Raw genomic sequence first — 20,151 nt, 5'->3', positions numbered from 1 at the left:
TTCCCTGTGACCTAATTTCCAGTAATAAAACCCTTAAAATCATTCATCAGTTTTAAGTTATAGAGAACCGTATACGTTTTGAGGACTACAGGTATCTAAGCTGGATTTGAGGGGACACCAGTTAGTGTGCAATATGAGTCTCTCTCCAATAGTCTCCCCTAGAACCGTATGTGATCAATGCTGGCAGGTTTACATGCACTATGTCCGGTATCGGTAACACTCACCTTCCGTTTCTGCGGTTCTGGCAGGCTTTTGTCCACGTCTTTCTGCCTCTGTTTACTCTTGGGCTTGGGTTGTGCTGGCACGGTGGGGCTGACCTCTTCTGAATGCTTAAAACGTCCTCTCAACCCCGGTTCTTTCTTAACCCTAGCCTTGACTTTGGTGATTGGTGGCATTTCCACAGGCAGCCACGATGAATCGTTAAAAGATGACAAACAGCCAAAGTTCTCATCATCGTCCACCCTCTCGATTTTGACCTTGCTCAAGTCTACCTCCTGCACGCAATGTAGAGTGTCTATAGGGGGCGCTTTTTTGTGGCTGCGTTTGCGGTGCGCAGGCTGGGCATGCGACACGGCCGTACTGGAGTCCTTTTTATTGGCGTCCTGGCTCAACAAAGAGGAGTCATGACTGATGTCTTTGGGTTGGCTCGCTGTCAGCTGGTCATTGGTCATGTAGGAGGCCAAAACTTTGTTTTTTGGCTTGGTGTCCCCAAAGGCCTTCCGACTGCAAGTCAATTTTGGGCGAATTTTATCGTCTTTGCAGTTCTGTTTGTCAGGAACTTTATTTAAGGTGCCGCTTCCTTCTACCCCTCGCTGACCACCCTCCGCACTTGGTGGAAAGTATAAAGCAGCGTTTCCTGCTGCGGGTTTTGGTGCGAGCAGAGTTTTATTTGAGCGAGACTTACGCGGTTTAGGCTCGCACGTCCTTTGCTTTGCCGGGGTCTTGTGGTCAGTGGCTGCAGCGACCGGTGCGTTTTGCTGCTGAGCATTACATGGAGGTTCGCCAGCACTTTTCTGAGGCGTCAGATTGGACTCCGCTGGAAGAATGCCAGAGTATAAGGTGTACTCTCCTACAGGAAGTCTATGAGGAGGACCTTGGCTTGAACGGAGCGTGCCTGTGGCTGATATGCCAATGGACAGCAGTGACGGCTGGCGGTATGGAGACCAACTCACTGGCAGAACCTGAGAATTGCTGGGCTTCCCATTTAAGGGACACTTTGGGTGCACCATCCCATGTCCAGATAAGGTCCAATCCTTTGAAGGACATAAAGAGTTCATTGTAGTAGTCCGTCCGTGAAGGTGCAGCTTTTCTGCGTGCTGCATGCCATCAACACCAGTCTGGGTATTCTTCTTGCCGCATGACCCTGAGTTCTTTGGTTCTCCCTGGTCGATGATGGATATTGGCTCCTGTTTTGCCAAGAGTTGGGAGTCCGTGTTGAGGCTCAAGCTAGAGTCTTTGTTCAACAACACCGAGGCAGGCACTGGGTTTGCCACCCCTACGTAAGTACCGGGTATAGTACTAATTAGAGCAGCAGAGTTTTTAATCCAAGTCCCAGGGGCTCCCACTAACTGTGGTGACACTGGTTCCCCATTCCTCAAGAACTCTGGAAACATTACCAACGGCGGTGCCCCTTGGACGCCGCTGCTGCTGGTGGTGAAGCTGTTTTGCATGGGGCGCTGAGAACTGCAGTCGGACCTGGACAAGACGGTGGAGAGTGAGGCTTTCCCGCTCGTGTGCACTGGGGTTAACACTGGCATAGGTGGAGTTTTACGTTGGTTAGACGGGGCGTGCTTATGGCGGTGAGATTTGGAGGACAAATCTAAAGGCATTTCATAGGAGTCTTGGGGGGAGACCATCTCTCTTTCAAGTTGTGGAGGGGACTTTAATGGGGAAACAGAAGAAGACTCTGTTTGCGCTTCCAGATTAGGGGTTCTGGAATAGGTGGTTAGGGTAACTGGGCTCACACTGACCATTGGGAGGGTGGGATGGGTGGACAGAGTCTGTAAAGCAGAGAGTGTTGTGGATGACGGATCAGAGCGGACGGTCGGGCCATCCACCGAGGATGTGATAACGTTTTTGCTGTTGGCGATGGAAATGGAAGGGACTGTGCTGATTGGTTTACTTAATTCTGCCGAACTCACTTTGCAGTCGGTGTTTAAGGGTCTTCCCAGAGAAGAAGCGAACGCATGTGGATGCAGTTCTGAAGACGCTTGCAGGAGGCACCGCTCCTGCAAGCAGGAGGGCATGATGGGAAGGGTCAATGTTGACGTCACCCCAAATGTGGTCGGTAAGGTAGTCACGCTGAGGGGCTGTCCGCAGTTCGGAGGAGGGATATAAACCAGGGGCTGGGTTGGTGTTATGACCGTACCAGACGTGAAGGACAAAGGAAGCTTCTGCATATTAGGGACCTGAGTGGCGGAGAAGCAGATTCTGCTCATAGTAAAGGGAGTGAGTGTGCTGAAACTGGAGGACACAACAGCGTGCGTTGCCTCCACCGGCTGACCAGCAATTTGTAATCCAGGGCCAAGGACGGCTTTCTGCTTGACAGGCGGATCCGGACCAGCGGGCGAAAGAGCAAGGTGTTCCCCCCCTGCCACCTTCTCCTGCGCTGGAGTCCTGGCATACTCCACTTTTTTACTGTGTTTGCTTGAAGCTGATTGGATGGACGTGTCCAACATGTTGGAGGCTGGTTTGCCATCCGGTGGCGAGACGTTCTCACAGGCTTTAAGCGACGTTGTTACTGCCGGCTTGGAGACAATAGGATCCGGCGGTTTCTCCTCCAGCTGTTGTCCAGATTCCACTGCTGCACCACCACCTTCCTGGAGCATCAGGGCATCGCTTTGGTTGGTTGCTGGTATGAAATCCACCTGAAACCAAAACACAGATAAATCAAAGGGGGCTCCACACTTCCCACTAATTTACTATATTTACTAAGGTGAGAGTTCTATTAACCAATTAGATTGTATCTATTATCTAGCGGAACAGTCATATGGAACCTTTGGCCGTTATTGAACTACACATCCCAGAATGTCCTGCTACAGTCTTGCTATTTGGCCATGCTAAAACGGTTGCAGGGCATGCTGGGATATGTAGTTCAACAAGAGCTGGAGGGACAAAGGTTCCCCATCCCTGGTCTAGAAGATGCTAAATAAATAAGTAGATTCTAATTCCCATTTTAGGAAATAAACCCCACTGTATCCATCTCCTGGACCAGGTATTATGCAGAACAGGGTTTATAAGGGATGGGGAACCTTCGGCTCTCCAGCTGTTGTTCAACTACACATCCCAGCATGCCCTGTTTCATTTTTGTTATTTGGCCATGCTAAAACTGTTGCAAGGCATGTTGGGATGTGTAGTTCAACAACAGCTAGAGGGCCGAAGGTTCCCCATCCCAGAGGTATATGGACCCCAAAGGGTATTTCCCTCTAGGTTTACTTCTCCCTATTGCATCAACTAGAAATAACAGTTCTGTATAGAAATACATTATATGTCCACTGGAACTTTACGCTATGTAGCAATACACAAATCTATATACATAAAAGACTAACTACTCCTCACCTCTATGAGGTGACGTACCGCCAGTGACCACTAGAGGCCGACCGATGGATCAAATTACTCCTATGTCCTAACAGAAAGTGAAAGCAATTTTTGGCAGGGACACTGATCTGAGGTAGGAGCAGATAGGGAACTGGGGTGGAGAGTTTGGGTGTGGTATGACCTCCCGATCTGGATTCCCGAAAGTCATTAGACCGATGGTGAAACCTCGGCTGCTGTGACTCCGTCAGAGGGGCGAGCATTACGAAGCCCCTAGCAAGCTCGCTGCACTCGCCACATGTTCTATTCTCCCTCTATGGGGGTCGGGATCCCGACCGTCGGGCTTTTGACAGTCGAGATTCCTACGTCGGTCTACTGACCTGGAGAGTTTGTGGGCTAAAAACGGTCACAGCTCAAAGTGAAAGTACATTGCAGAAACCGTTGTTTTTATGGGCTTTTAACTAGTTATTGAATAGTTGGTTAAAAAGATCAGCGGACAGTCGCCATTTAGATCACAAAACCTACATAAGAGCATACACACCTCATAAGATAGACAGATTGGTCGACACAAGCATTAGGTCAACAGTCAAAATGTCAACATGAGTTTTAACATTAACATGCTCCTCCCAGGAGGCGAGATCCGATAACAGTAACGCTGTGTCTCCGCGATCGTCTCCCCAATAGCCAATGCGCACTCGCGGCTGTTAGCAAACTGTATATCTTACGCCGGCAATTATAGGGTAACGCCATCTGGGAAATGCTTTTATTACGGAGCTTGCTACACTCTACGCAGAAGCCTATGTGGGCCGCGGATGCTGCTGGAGATGATGGTGGGACTGCAGGAGATATCGGTGATCCCAACATAGTATGTATGGGGATAATAAATCTTTGTGGGTACCCCTGAAAGCAGCTGGTTTCAGGGAATCAATAGGCCCCATTGTGAGGAAAGACGATTAGTGATGTCAAGTTCTAAAACATCACAGAACTTTAATGGAAACTAGTTTGGTAATCTAGCGAAGAAACTAATAGATAGATAGATGGATAGATAGATAATAACCACATGGGTGAAGGATGCTTAAGCGTAACATAGAAAATATTGCTGGAACAGTTGTGACTGAGAGAGGGGGGGGGGGGGGGGTATTCTCACATATAGACTTCCTGCCAGTAATCCCATTATAGGATAACGCTGACAACCTCTATTAGCCGCACAGTGCACAAAGGGACCAGCGGTATACACCAGGGGCTTGCCCTATATCTTTCAGGATGTTACCAGACATAGGGGGTTAGTATGAGCTGATCGCTGTTGTGCGATCGTTTACCGAAGGACAGCGCATGCATACGGATCGCAGAACACATGCGCAACGCCAAACAGCGCCAAAACGGAGTGTCTGTGACGTCAGCTCCGACCTCGATCAGCCGGTTTCATTCGCGGAGGTGTGAAAGTTACGCACAGACTGTAATACACTGGATGGGGGGCGAGCTGTGCATGGATTTGGAGCTGGAATGACGTTCTGCAAAGGTGTTCTCGCGCAGGGTGGGATCGCAGGTCTGAATAACTCCCATAGCTGTGAACACTGCGGTTCCATTTATACAACATGGTGAGTAATGGTGACAGATGGCCGTAGCCGGGACGTTCCCGCGTGGTGCGGTCAGGCTCACCTTGGAAAGAACACTAGTCACACACAGATCTTCGGACCCCAGGTGTTGGCTATTACTGGATTTTAGCTTCTCATCAGACAGTGGAGTCCTCCTGTCCAAAACCAAGGCAAGAGATTATGGTCTGGGGGTTACCGGTCACTTTGCAACAGCGGAATTAAATCAGATCACAGACACAAAGAGTTCATAGGGTTTGGAGCACATGCTGACCTGTCGTCGTTGATGCCGCACATGCGCACGCGGTCGGTACTGCTCCAGTTGTGCACGCCACTGTACAGCGGGGCGGCCGATATCATGGCAGGTGATTGCACCCCGGGAGCCGCTGAACGAGTCCGCAGCTCCACTGCCTCCCTCCCCGGTGCCCTGCGCAGATTCCACCTGCTGGGAAACACGGAACAAACAGCGCCATGAGAAAAGAAAGTGGGCACAGGGTCGGCTGAGGGTTCTGTGCCCCGTTCTGTCCTAACAGTTTGCAGTATGAGAACAAACACAGACAAATGCATAGACATAAATACTGTACAATACAGTTAGGGGGTTATTTTGGTTCACTCTTTCTGACAAATTCCTTCTTAGATAGACAAAACTATGTGCACTGCAGGTGGGGCAGATGTTACTTGTGCAGAGAGAGTTAGATTTGGGTGGGGTTTTACTTCAAAGTGAGTTCTATAGTGCAGTGTAAAAATAAAGCAGCCAGTATTTACCCTGCACAGAAACAAAATAACTCACCCAAATCTAATTCTCTCTGCACATGTTACATCTGCCCCCTGCAGTGCAGCATGGTTTTGTCCATCTAAGAAGGATATTGTCAGAAAGAGTGAACTAGAATAAGGCCCGTAATCTCAACTCGAAACAACCGGAATCACAATGATAGGTGGATTGTGTCTAGGTCACAGACGCAAGGTCTACCTGGACAAAATGTCAACACAAGCTATTAGTCGACATGATTTTTTCCTTCTTTGGCCCATTCCATGCTTTATGGACAATTGGGAATCCATGTCAACACTGACACCCAAAAAATGTGAAAAACTGAAGTTGACCTTTACATGTGTCGGAATTTCCCCATAAGTGTGTCGACATTTTGTCAGTGATGATCTACTGCATGTCGACCTTGTGTTTGTTGACCATTCATAGTGGACCCTATGATCCACACACACACTACAGGCATCGCCCATGGCCTGTACCCCATAGATATATCATTTGGCTAAGTAGATGTCACATGGGAGGACCACTGACAAGTGCTCCAAGCTGCCCAAAGGTGGCGTTATGGTGGGTGCCCAACAACATAAATAACACCCTTTAATTCCACATAACTGACATCCGTCTTTATCGACGCGGAATTGGACGATTTCTCCGTTGTCACTGACCAGACGCCGCCATAGGGATCAGTTGATTTTATGAAAAGACACAATACATGGTGCCTTCCTGAAAGCTTATCAAACTACTTGCCGCAGAGGAAGGCAACCTGTGGCTTTCCATCTGTCGGAGAACTGCAAGTCTCAGCATGTCCTGCCAGCCAATGACAGCCGCATGTTGTCTCGCCCAGCAGTTTTTAGAAAGAAATGATTCGGAATGATAATAGAAGTTCTGATATGGGTCACAGCTGGTAGCATCGTCAGATCATGGTTTAGCGGTGGTGGTGGGGAGGGGGGGGGGGTTACTGCATCACCAGTAAGCACAGGGAGGAGCGCGACGTGGGAATGTTCCGCCATTGAGGCCCGGCAACACAAACGGTGAGGCTGGTTCTCAAACTCCTCTATCCCCACCCAAATCATTGGGCGGAGTAATCCAGAAAGCAAAGTCTATAAACACAGAAAAAGTGTTAATATCTCTGGAGCTTGGGGGGGGGGGGGGGGGGCTGGGTCGCTCCTAGGGGAGGTAATAATGGAAGGATTCTGTGAAATCCGAGCTGTTCCGATGGCGCACCCCCTGGAATGACAGGAGAGACTGGGTCAGCCTCACTTCCTGTGAGAAGTCGCAGGGATTACGAGTGACCCCTCCGCAAAATCCTCCGCTTCTTCTGCACCGGACTGAAAAGCCTAAAATAAAGGAACCACATTAATGACTCCAGTCCAGGCACTGAGAGTGTTGGCTGGTGCGATACGGAAAATGTGTCTACATTTCCAGCTCCACGCAGAAATAATACACTCCTAGGACGGAGCGCGAGGCTCCCTGTGGGAAACACAAGACGTACTCAGGCTTGCTATGCGGCGCAGAAACTCGCTAAGCAATGCTTACAGAGGAGAGGCTGTAATATGCTAATGACATGTTCATGTATATTGGTGCGAGCTCTGCTAGCAGAACAACAACCAGGCGCAGGGAAAACAAGCAGGCCGGGCTGGTGCTTGTAGTTCCACAAGAGCCGCGGCTTGCGTCACCCTTTCCTAGCTACGTCCATTTTCCGCTCAGGTTGTGAAACCTCCGACCGGTATATATGCGTAAGTGCAGCTTATGCCATCGCAGAGGTCTGGTATTATATATAACCTTGTCATATACCTCCAAGCGAGCTAGCGTTCCCTGTATGGGTTTCAGAAGTCTCCCAGATAAGAGACAGCCTGATGTTGCTGGATCGTGGTGGATCGATTCTGCATTAGTGCCTCGGGCGTTATGCAGTAAGCAACCACAGAGTCGTCCCCCACCCCCCCCCCCCCCTCTTCCCTCCCGTGCCACTCTCTGCCCGTCAGATCGGCGTACGCAATGCTCCCCAGCTGTGAGGTCTGCTGGGGGCCGGCCCGGGAGAAGGGGGCTCGCAGAGAAATCCTGTTTCATGTTTGTTACGTAATACACACAGCACCGAGCACATAAAAAGCCAGCTAACATGTTGCGGAACTGGGTATACTCTTATCTACAGTTCCGCGCGTCTGTATTATATACAGTATATAGATATATATACTCCTTGTATACAGCCCGACACTACACCTGCATTGTGTCGCTCGCTATCCCTGCCAACGGGGATATTATTAGATGGAACTTTCGGCCTGTGGCACCTCAGTGAATAGACCCTGGCGCACCGTGATCCTTACTCGACACTTTAGGGATAACTGCACAGTCAGCGCTGAATAGCCTGATGGGAAAAGCTAGGGGGGGGGGAGGGGGGGCGACGGGTCGGGGAGCACTCCCCATTCAGGGAGGCCGGATTACTTTACTGCACAATAATCCACAGAAACCAGGTATTGACTCTGATCTCCACAGAGCCAGCAAAAACAATGGGTTGCTATGGGTAACCGCAGCAGTACTAGGTACATAGTCCTCACACACGGAATAGCAAAGGTGCCAGGATCGGTGGCAACCACGTGGGTTACGCCAAGTATACAGTCACCGTTAATGGAACGGAGGAGCTGCGCGTAACCTCAAGCACCTAGGTTGTGTCCAGCCATTTTATCAGTGGCACCAACAAACATCACCCTACAATATGCAATATCACAGGGACGCCAGAGAGATCACTAGCTCCGACTGCACCTGTCGCCCAAGTGCACTGAGAGCGGCCATTTTGTTGGCTTAACCAGTATGCATGAATAATTGAAAGGCTCCATTCTCAAGGACCACAATATAAAATGGCTGCCTGCACCATGTACCTTTTTTAATCTGATTGGGCAGAATGTCCCCATTTTACCAATTCAGACACTTATCATGTATATCAGGGATATATACCAGGCTGTGGTGAAGCTGACATACATAGAGTGCCTGCTCTACCTCAGTGCGAGGCCGCTGGGGCTGCTCCTCCCATCAACAGGGGAGAACACTGTCCTGAGTATGGCCGACAACCACAGGCATATGGTGGCCACTAGCAGCGGGCATAGTTGCTGGGTATTACAGTTAGCGCATACTTTTTTTCTACAGGGGCTTGGTGGGTACAGGTGTTGGTCACTGACGATCCGCTGCTTGTTGTTATATGCTGGGCACTGTCAGGGGAATGTGTTGGGCACTGCTCGCACATGCTGGGCACTGTCAGGAGAATGTGTCGGGCACTGCTGGCCAATGCTGGGCACTGTCAGGGGAATGTGTCGGGCACTGCTGGCCCATGCTGGGCACTGTCAGGGGAATGTGTCGGGCACTGCTGGACCATGCTGGGCACTGTCAGGGGAATGTGTGGGGCACTGCTGGGCACTGTCAGGGGAATGTGTAGGGCACTGCTGGGCACTGTCAGAGGAATGTGTCGGGCACTGCTGGGCACTGTCAGAGGAATGTGTCGGGCACTGCTGGACCATACTGGGCACTGTCAGGGGAATGTGTCGGGCACTGCTGGACCATGCTGGGCACTGTCAGGGGAATGTGTCGGGCACTGCTGGACCATGCTGGGCACTGTCAGGGGAATGTGTCCGGCACTGCTGGGCACTGTCAGGGGAATGTGTGGGGCACTGCTGGGCACTGTCAGAGGAATGTGTCGGGCACTGCTGGGCACTGTCAGGGGAATGTGTCGGGCACTGCTGGGCACTGTCAGGGGAATGTGTCGGGCACTGCTAGGCACTGTCAGGGGAATGTGTAGGGCACTGCTGGGCACTGTCAGAGGAATGTGTGGGGCACTGTCAGGGGAATGTGTCGGGCACTGCTGGGCACTGTCAGGGGAATGTGTCGGGCACTGCTGGGCACTGTCAGAGGAATGTGTCGGGCACTGCTGGGCACTGTCAGGGGAATGTGTGGGGCACTGCTGGGCACTGTCAGAGGAATGTGTGGGGCACTGCTGGGCACTGTCAGGGGAATGTGTCGGGCACTGCTGGGCACTGTCAGAGGAATGTGTCGGGCACTGCTGGGCACTGTCAGAGGAATGTGTCGGGCACTGCTGGGCACTGTCAGAGGAATGTGTCGGGCACTGCTGGGCACTGTCAGGGGAATGTGTGGGGCACTGCTGGGCACTGTCAGGGGAATGTGTGGGGCACTGCTGGGCATTATCAGGGGAATGTGTGGGGCACTGCTGGGCACTGTCAGGGGAATGTGCTGGGCACTGCTGGGCACTGTCAGGGGAATGTGCTGGGCACTGTCAGAGGAATGTGTCGGGCACTGCTGGGCACTGTCAGGGGAATGTGTAGGGCACTGCTGGGCACTGTCAGAGGAATGTGTCAGGCACTGCTGGGCACTGTCAGGGGAATGTGTGGGGCACTGCTGGGCACTGTCAGGGGAATGTGTAGGGCACTGCTGGGCACTGTCAGGGGAATGTGTCGGGCACTGCTGGGCACTGTCAGGGGAATGTGTCGGGCACTGTCAGGGGAATGTGTCGGGCACTGCTGGGCACTGTCAGAGGAATGTGTGGGGCACTGCTGGGCACTGTCAGAGGAATGTGTCGGGCACTGCTGGGCACTGTCAGAGGAATGTGTCGGGCACTGCTGGGCACTGTCAGAGGAATGTGTCGGGCACTGCTGGTACACCTTGGGAAAGCAGCAATAAATGTGATCGGGCACTGTCAGGGGAATGTGTCGGGCACTGCTGGGCACTGTCAGAGGAATGTGTGGGGCACTGCTGGGCACTGTCAGAGGAATGTGTCGGGCACTGCTGGGCACTGTCAGAGGAATGTGTCGGGCACTGCTGGTACACCTTGGGAAAGCAGCAATAAATGTGATCCCTGGTAATGACAAGCACTAGTTCCTGCATACAGCCATTCATCAGAGGGGTTTCGCCTTACACGCTGCCATATAAGCACACAGATGTTCTGATGTTGTTTAACCTCTCGAGTACCACAGTACCAGGAACCGATAAACAGGGTAAAGTACACAGGCCGCGGGTGACGAGTGTCCTGCATTATACACAGGGAACATGTGCGTTGTGCTCTCTCTCTCTCTCTCGTGTGTGATATTCCATCCTCCGCAAGAGATCTCCCACCTCCTCTCCCTTTCTGCTTATCTCCCTCACACAACAGCGCTTGTCTGAGCCCACCTCCTGCACACAAACCCAAACCATATTTCACCACTACCAAATAAACGGAGCGGACAGATGCTTGCAGTAAACAGAGACGCACAGAGCGGCGACTCCTGACACTCCCTGCTTGGAGGCCGGAGCAGGCTTCAAGCACGTTGGGGAGACTTCGAGCCGGATAAGGGCGAGTACTATGCAAGCCGGTGTAAACGGTCTGATGTCACCAACGGCATGCGCCGGATCAGATCCGCGAGCATCTGCCACCTGCAGCTGGCACAATCTGACATAAAGGCATACTGGCGCAATTTTTAATACATGAAGGGGGTCATTCAGACCTGATCGCACAGCCGCAAATTCGTGGTGGCCAGCGTTCAGGTAGACCCCGCCCTCTGGTGTGAAATCCCGCTTGCTGTGCGGATGGATGTGTGCGATTCGCAGCTGAGCGAATATCTGCAAAACCATTCGTAAGACGCTCACTGTTTTTTGAGCCGACAGGCGGTATCTCATGTCCTACCACCCACTAGGGTGTGGTGGGAGAATAAAATAGTGTGCCGAGCGCAGCGAGGCACTGTGCCCGAAGCATCGCGAGCGAAGCGAGGGGATGCGGTTCACTTTAAACTGTGTCCATGTTGACTGTGTTGACATTCAGGTAAAAAAACAGTGAAAAACCCCATGTCGACCTTTGACTGTTGACCTAGACATTGTCGAACTAATGATCTGTCAAAATAATGACCTTTCGACCTATAACCATGTTGACCTTTTCCCACGTCGACCATCATGCTGTAGACCAAATGACCCCCCCCCCCCCCGTGTATGTCCGCCAGAGAGATCACTGAGATCGGACAACGCCGGCGGCTGCAGGAAGCAGTGGAGGGTAATCCAAACACACAGATCACTTCCCCCCCATGTATCCTGGTGGCGGTAAAGAGCAGCCGCCCGGTATCGGATAACAAGACAGTGCGCCAGGCCACCACGTTTTTGGCCGCCTTGCCCCTCCCTGCAAAAGGCTTGGGCACACCTTCGTCATCCGGGCCGCGCCTCCGCAACGCCGTCCCATAAGCTCTTAGACGGCAGCTGCATTTTCCTGCATGTGAATGCAGTTTATGGGGTCATGCATGTGCGCTGCAACATTTGCAACTGCGCAGACAACCGAAATCAGCAATCAGCAGGCCAGGCTGAATTAGGCTCGGTGTCATATATAATATACAGCAGACTAGGGAACAGCTCAGAGATGCAGTTGTCTTTGGCTACAGACGGCCCCTTGTAGAGGCCTCCTGTCGATGCTGTGTACCAAGCCACAGCATCTGATCAGCTGTGAATAACATCGGCCATCTTAACACCTCTCAGATAACGCAGGGCGGCCGGCATTTCACCTCTAATGGGGAACAGAAATCTGTGTCAGTAACAGCCACAAGCCCTGGCTTTGTAGCGCCTATAAAATGCTCATGGTGGCTGCCCGTGTCCTGCCCCCATTGCGGCCTGGGGGCACTCACAGAAGGGTAAGGTCGTTCACAGGACACGGTGGTCATGGACAGATGTCAAGTGGTTTTTCATTCACTGGCAAGCACCGATGCTGCACCATCGATGGTAACCCTCAATGTCAAGGGGACATCAGTAGCTTCAGTCAACGTAGAACTTAATCATCGATAGCTAAACCATCAATGCTTTTCTAACGATGGTTTAAAACCATCGGCCTTCGATGGCCATTACGGCTGTATACCACAGTACGGACTTTTTTAAATAAAAAGATAAATAAAAAATCATCAAATTGTGTTGATAAAATTCTGAGCATTTTTCGGAAGAGATATTAGCCAGGTAAGTGGATACGGTTGCCTCTTTGCGTATGCCCACCATTTCTGCGTCTGATTTATCGTGCGATTGCGCCAGCTCTGCGTCGGCCGCTTTGCGCTGATAAAGGAGACGCTGCAAACCTGCTATCTAACACCCGCTGCACCAGCCATTTTGTGGGCTGATCCAATCGTGCCTCGTGCCTCACTGAGGTGGTATACGGTCGTTCGGTCGACACGCCAGAGGTCGACATGCATGGGGTCTGCCACTTAAGGGCGACACGGCTTAAGTAGACACCTTAAATAGCTTGAAATGCCTAAGGTCGACATGGATGGTTGACACAAGCATTAGGTTGACAATGGCTAGGTCGACATGGGGTTTTCGTGGGGGTTTTTTTTGAGTCAACATGTGCCGACAGGCGGTATTTCATGCCCTACCATCCACTAGGGCATGGAGGGAGAATAGAATAGTGTGCCGAGCGCAGCAAGTCGTGCGAGTTGACAGTGTCCATGTCGACATTCGGGACAAAAAAAAAAAGTCAAAACCTATGTCGACCTGTGGACTGACGACTTAATGCTTGTGTCGACCTTCCATCCATGTCGACGTTTTTCAGGTGTCGACCTAAGCCGTGTCAACCTTCAGTAGTCAACCCAATGACCCCTCCGCACTGAGGTCACCAGTGCTTCCCTTAGCCTACATGAATACTGGTTCATCCTTCAAAATGGCTGATAACTGTCTCTACGACATCCGAGCAGCATCTGACATGGAAGTTGTTGTCCCCTTTCCAGCCCACAGCTCCCAGACAAGGTGACACGTTCCCTGCAATAAGCAGGTCGGCAAGTCTCTTTCCCAATACAGGGACACACACTGCACAACCTATGGAAGGAACAGAACTCGTCTGACAAGTTCTAGGGAGCAGGGAATGATGACACTCGCGCCGTCTCCTGCACGTCTCCTGCATGTTCTTCACGGAGCGGATCCTGAATCACGTTAACCCCTGGGTGCGTGCTATTAATAGCCCAGGACGAGCCGAACTGCGCATACCATTTGTTTAATAAGACACAGCGACGACAATAGCGCCGCATTAATGGAAACAAGTCATTAGGCACCGACCAGTCCAGAGATACGCAAGGAATCAATATCCGCAACAGACGTGCGTCTCGTAAGTGGCAACCCCCCGCGTGACGCCTCCGGGCGACAACTTGTCACTCAGGAAACGTCAGTGTCACGAGAATACAGGCTCGCACACCAGAGGCCATGACTGGCAACCCCCGAAGGAACCGGCGGCATGACGCTCTGGGAAAGTGCGTCCACCCTGGCAACTTATACCAGGCGAAGATGGCGCCGATTATCCTCCGTCCACCGGTAAGCTTCGCCAGCGATTGTCTGAGCAGGAAAGGCTCAGAGGACCCCGATATAGGGTGCGTAATGTAAGGTTGTGAGACGCAGCCGCTTTCCTCATAGCTGCCTAGAATTTACTAGAAATAAATCCATTACCAGTATACATAGAAAGTTATTAATGCAGCATTGAGTCATCCTGTCTCGTCTCAAAGCCGTCCGCCCCTGACCGGTCTCTATTCCGTTCCTGCTACTGACCGTACGAGGTCATTTAAGGTATACAGGTCCCAGGGTCGCACCATTCCGACACAGTCCTACTGCTGTTTTTAAAGTCCACAGTGTTACCTTGGAAAACACATGTTCTAGGTGTAGGTGTCACTATACAGCTGTAAATCTATGTACGTGTTACAGATCGAAGGAAAGAGGTAAAGAATGCAGAAAACACAAATTGTGATGAATGAATACAACTACTATCAGCACAAGCAACGATACAACAATACAAAGCCATAAAACGATACAAAGCCATACAACGCCTATTGGTTTACATTCCACTGCGAGGTAGTTACAAAAAAACTCAAAAACAGAAATCAGAACTTGGTGCAGGGGAAACACTGCGTGGTTTATACCATGGTCTGATAGAGGAGCACCCTGGGACATTAAAGAACACGGTCAGCATTTCCTGGCACCAGGGGCAGGGAGTTCTGAGAGACTCCCCATACAGTCACCGTAGTGAGGTCACCCCTGGCTCATACGTGTGTACTATGAACCATCTGTACAAGGGTATAGTCTGTATCCTACATCACAGACACCTGGCACATGCTCTACGTATCCAACAGTGCACGGAGTCAGCTACGTCAGCTCTTAGCCTAGTGCTACTGGGGTTCCAGCCTACGTAGGGGTCACTGCCAAACCAGGCGAGACCATTATCTATAGGTGCCGTGGATGAGTGAGCTGCTGCTTAGGGTGCAGACGTCTGCTAAGGACAACAGAGCATCTTATATGAGGATCATCCTTATACACGCACTGTACAGTTATTTATTTATTAACAGTTTCTTATATAGCGCACACATAGTCCCTGTCCCAGTGGAGCTTACAATCTATATTCCCTACCACATGTACACAGACATTCTAGGGTTAATTTTGTTGGGAGCCAATTAACCTAATAGTATATTTTTGGATTGTGGGAGGAAACCAGAGTACCTGGAGTAAACCCACGCAAGCACCAGGAGAATATACAAACTCCGCACAGTTAGGGCCATGGTGGGGATAGAACCCATGACCTCAGTGCTGTTAGGCAGTAATGCTAACCATTACACCGTCCGTACTGCCCCGTATATATAACACATGGTGGGGATAGAACCCATGACCTCAGTGCTGTTAGGCAGTAATGCTAACCATTACACCATCCGTACTGCCTCGTATATATAGGACATGGTGGGGATAGAACCCATGACATCAGCGCTGTGAGGCAGTAATGTAACCATTACACCATCCGTACTGCCCCGTATATATAACACATGGTGGGGATAGAACCCATGACCTCAGCGCTGTGAGGCAGTAATGTAACCATTACACCGTCTGTACTGCCCCGTATATATAACACATGGTGGGGATAGAACCCATGACCTCAGTGCTGTGAGGCAGTAATGCTAACCATTACACCATCCGTACTGCCCCGTATATATAACGCATGGTGGGGATAGAACCCATGACCTCAGTGCTGTGAGGCAGTAATGCTAACCATTACACCATCCGTACTGCCCCGTATATATAACACATGGTGGAGATAGAACCCATGACCTCAGTGCTGTGAGGCAGTAATGTAACCATTACACCATCCGTACTGCCCCATATATATAACACATGGTGGGAATAGAACCCATGACCTCAGTGCAGTGAGGCAGTAATGTGACCATTACAACATCCGTACTACCCCGTATATATAACACATGGTGGGAATGGAACCCATGACCTCAGTGCAGTGAGGCAGTAATGTAACCATTACACCGTCCGTACTACCCCGTATATATAACACATGGTGGGGATAGAACCCATGACCTCAGCGCTGTGAGGCAGTAATGCTAACCATTACACCATCCGTACTGCCCGTATATATATATATATATATATATATAACACATGGTGGGGATAGAACCCATGACCTCAGTGCTGTGAGGCAGTAATGCTAACCATTACACCGTCCGTACTGCCCCATATATATAACACATGGTGGGAATAGAACCCATGACATCAGCGCTGTGAGGCAGTAATGTAACCATTACACCATCCGCACTGCCCCATATATATAACACATGGTGGGGATAGAACCCATGACCTCAGCGCTGTGAGGCAGTAATGCCAACCATTACACCATCCGTACTGCCCCGTATATATAACACATGGTGGGGATAGAACCCATGACCTCAGCGCTGTGAGGCAGTAATGCTAACCATTACACCATCCGTACTGCCCGTATATATATATATATATATATAACACATGGTGGGGATAGAACCCATGACCTCAGCGCTGTGAGGCAGTAATGCTAACCATTACACCGTCCGTACTGCCCCATATATATAACACATGGTGGGAATAGAACCCATGACATCAGCGCTGTGAGGCAGTAATGTAACCATTACACCATCCGTACTGCCCCGTATATATAACACATGGTGGGAATAGAACCCATGACCTCAGCGCTGTGAGGCAGTAATGCTAACCATTACACCATCCGTACTGCCCCGTATTTATAACACATGGTGGGGATAGAACCTATGACCTCAGCGCTGTGAGGCAGTAATGCTAACCATTACACCATCCGTACTGCCCGGTATATATAACACATGGTGGGGATAGAACCCATGACCTCAGTGCTGTGAGGCAGTAATGTAACCATTACACCGTCCATACTGCCCCGTATATATAACACATGGTGGGGATAGAACCCATGACCTCAGCGCTGTGAGGCAGTAATGTAACCATTACACCGTCCATACTGCCCCGTATATATAACACATGGTGGGGATAGAACCTATGACCTCAGCGCTGTGAGGCAGTAATGCCAACCATTACACCATCCAATCTGTACACACGCACCGCTCTCACCCATACACACGCGTCGCTCTCACCCATACACACGCGTCGCTCTCACCCATACACACGCGTTGCTCTCACCCACACATACGCGTCGCTCTCACCCACACACACGCGTCGCAATCACCCACACACGCCTCGTAATCACCTCTACACACGCGTTGCAATCACCTCTACACACGCATCACTCACGAGCATACAAGCGCGTCGCTCTCAACTCCACACGCGCGTCGCTCTCACCCATACACACGTATTGCTCACGCGCATACACACGTCGCTCCCACCTCTACACAAGCATCACCCCACTATAAACGTGCAGAATCCAATCATAAATGCATCATCACCTATATAAAGTCTTCTCTCAGTTACGTATATACACATGCATCATCACCTATATACAGGCTTCTCCCAGTTACATATACAAATGCATCATCACCTATATACAGGATTCTCCCACTTACTTATACACATGCATCATCACCTATATACAGGCTTCTCCCAGTTACGTGTATACACATGCATCATCACCTATATACAGGCTTTTCACAGTTACGTATACACACATGCATCATCCACTCACCTATATACAGGCTTCTCACAGTTACGTATACAAACATGCATCATCACCTATATACAGGCTTCTCACTGTTACATATACACATGCATCATCACCTATATACAGGATTCTCCCAGTTACGTATACACACATGCACCATCACCTATATACAGGCTTCTCACAGTTACATATACACATGCATCATCACCTATATACAGGATTCTCCCAGTTACATATACACACATGCATCATCACCTATATACAGGATTCTCCCAGTTACTTATACACATGCATCATCCACTCACCTATATACAGGCTTCTCCCAGTTACGTGTATACACATGCATCATCACCTATATACAGGCTTCTCGAAGTTACGTATACACACATGCATCATCCACTTACCTACCTATATACAGGCAACTCCCAGTTACTTATACACATGCATCATTCACTCACCTATATACAGGCATCTCCCAGTTACATATACACATGCATCACTCACTCACCTACCTATATACAGGCAACTCCCAGTTACTTATACACATGCATCATTCACTCACCTATATACAGGCATCTCCCAGTTACATATACACAATGCATCATCCACTCACCTATATACAGGCATCTCTCAGTTACATACACACATGCATCATCCACTCACCTATATACAGGCTTCTCCCAGTTACATATACACATGCATCATTCACTCACCTATATACAGGCATCTCTCAGTTACATATACACATGCATCATTCACTCACCTATATACAGGCTTCTCCCAGTTACATATTTACGTACCTATATACAGGCATCTCCCAGTTACATATACACATGCATCATTCACTCACCTATATACAGGCTTCTCCCAGTTACGTATACAAACATGCATCATCCACTCACCTATACACAGGCGCCTCCCAGTTACATATACACACATACATCATTCACTCACCTATATACAGGCATCTCCCAGTTACATATACACATTCATCATCCACTCACCTATATACAGGCATCTCCCAGTTACATATACACACATGCATCATTCACTCACCTATATACAGGCTTCTCACAGTTACATATACACATGCATCATTCACTCACCTATATACAGGCTTCTCACAGTTACATATACACATGCATCATTCACTCACCTATATACAGGCTTCTCCCAGTTACGTATATACACATGCATCATCACCTATATACAGGCATCTTCCAGTTACGTATACACACATGCATCATCCACTCACCTATATACAGGCGTCTCCCAGTTACATATACACACATGCATCATCCACTCACCTATTTCCAGGCATCTCCCAGTTACATATACAGACATGCATCATCCACTCACCTATATACAGGCTTTTCCCAGTTACGTATACACATGCATCATTCACTCACCTTTATACAGGCATCTCCCAGTTACATATACACATGCATCATCCACTCACCTATATACAGGCATCTCCCAGTTACATATACACATGCATCATCCACTCACCTATATACAGGCTTCTCCCAGTTACATATACACACATGCATCATCCACTCACCTATATACAGGCTTCTCCCAGTTACATATACACATCCCTCACTCACCTATATACAGGCTTCTCCCAGTTACATATACACATGCATCATTCACTCACCTATATACAGGCTTCTCAGTTACGTATACACAATGCATCATTCACTCACCTATATACAGGCATCTCCCAGTTACATATACACATGCATCATTCACTCCCCTATACACAGGCTTCTCACAGTTACGTATACACAATGCATCATCCAGTCACCTATATACAGGCATCTCCCAGTTACATATACACACATACATCAGCCACTCACCTATACACAGGCGCCTCCCAGTTACATATACACATGCATCATTCACTCACCTATATACAGGAATCTCCCAGTTACGTATACACACATGCATCATCACCTATATACAAGAATCTCCCAGTTACATATACACGTGCATCATCCACTCACCTATATACAGGCATCTCCCAGTTACATATACAGACATGCATCATCACCTATATACAGGTTTTGCCCAGTTACGTATACACACATGCATCATTCACTCACCTATATACAGGCATCTCCCAGTTACGTATACACACTTGCATCATCCACTCACCTTTATACAGGCATCTCCCAGTTACATATACAGACATGCATCATCACCTATATACAGGTTTCGCCCAGTTACGTATACACACTTGCATCATCCACTCACCTATATACAGGCATCTCCCAGTTACGTATACATACTTGCATTATCCACTCACCTATATACAGGCATCTCCCAGTTACGTATAC

At 49.6% G+C, this 20,151-nt stretch overlaps 1 protein-coding gene across 6 annotated transcripts in view; it reads right to left on the bottom strand.

Annotated features, from left to right (window-relative positions):
- Positions 1-20,151, bottom strand: part of BCORL1 (BCL6 corepressor like 1) — an 83,946-nt gene that overhangs the window by 21,160 nt on the left and 42,635 nt on the right. For 4 of the 6 annotated variants that reach the window (XM_083160319.1, XM_083160320.1, XM_083160323.1 and 1 more), the window contains 3 exons: positions 5,401-5,571; positions 5,194-5,284; positions 225-2,867 (listed from right to left, as the gene is read on the bottom strand). In XM_083160319.1, coding sequence (XP_083016445.1) covers positions 225-2,867; positions 5,194-5,284; positions 5,401-5,571 — 2,905 coding nt within the window. The remainder of the gene's footprint in view (positions 1-224; positions 2,868-5,193; positions 5,285-5,400; positions 5,572-20,151) is intronic. The other 2 variants (XM_083160324.1, XM_083160321.1) reach the window with 2 other exon arrangements.

This window comes from Crinia signifera, chromosome 9 (genome assembly GCF_055691185.1).
Source record: "Crinia signifera chromosome 9, ASM5569118v1, whole genome shotgun sequence".
Taxonomy (NCBI): domain Eukaryota; kingdom Metazoa; phylum Chordata; class Amphibia; order Anura; family Myobatrachidae; genus Crinia; species Crinia signifera.
The sequence above is the reverse complement of the archived record's forward strand: the minus strand, read 5'-3'. Positions and strand labels throughout refer to the sequence as shown.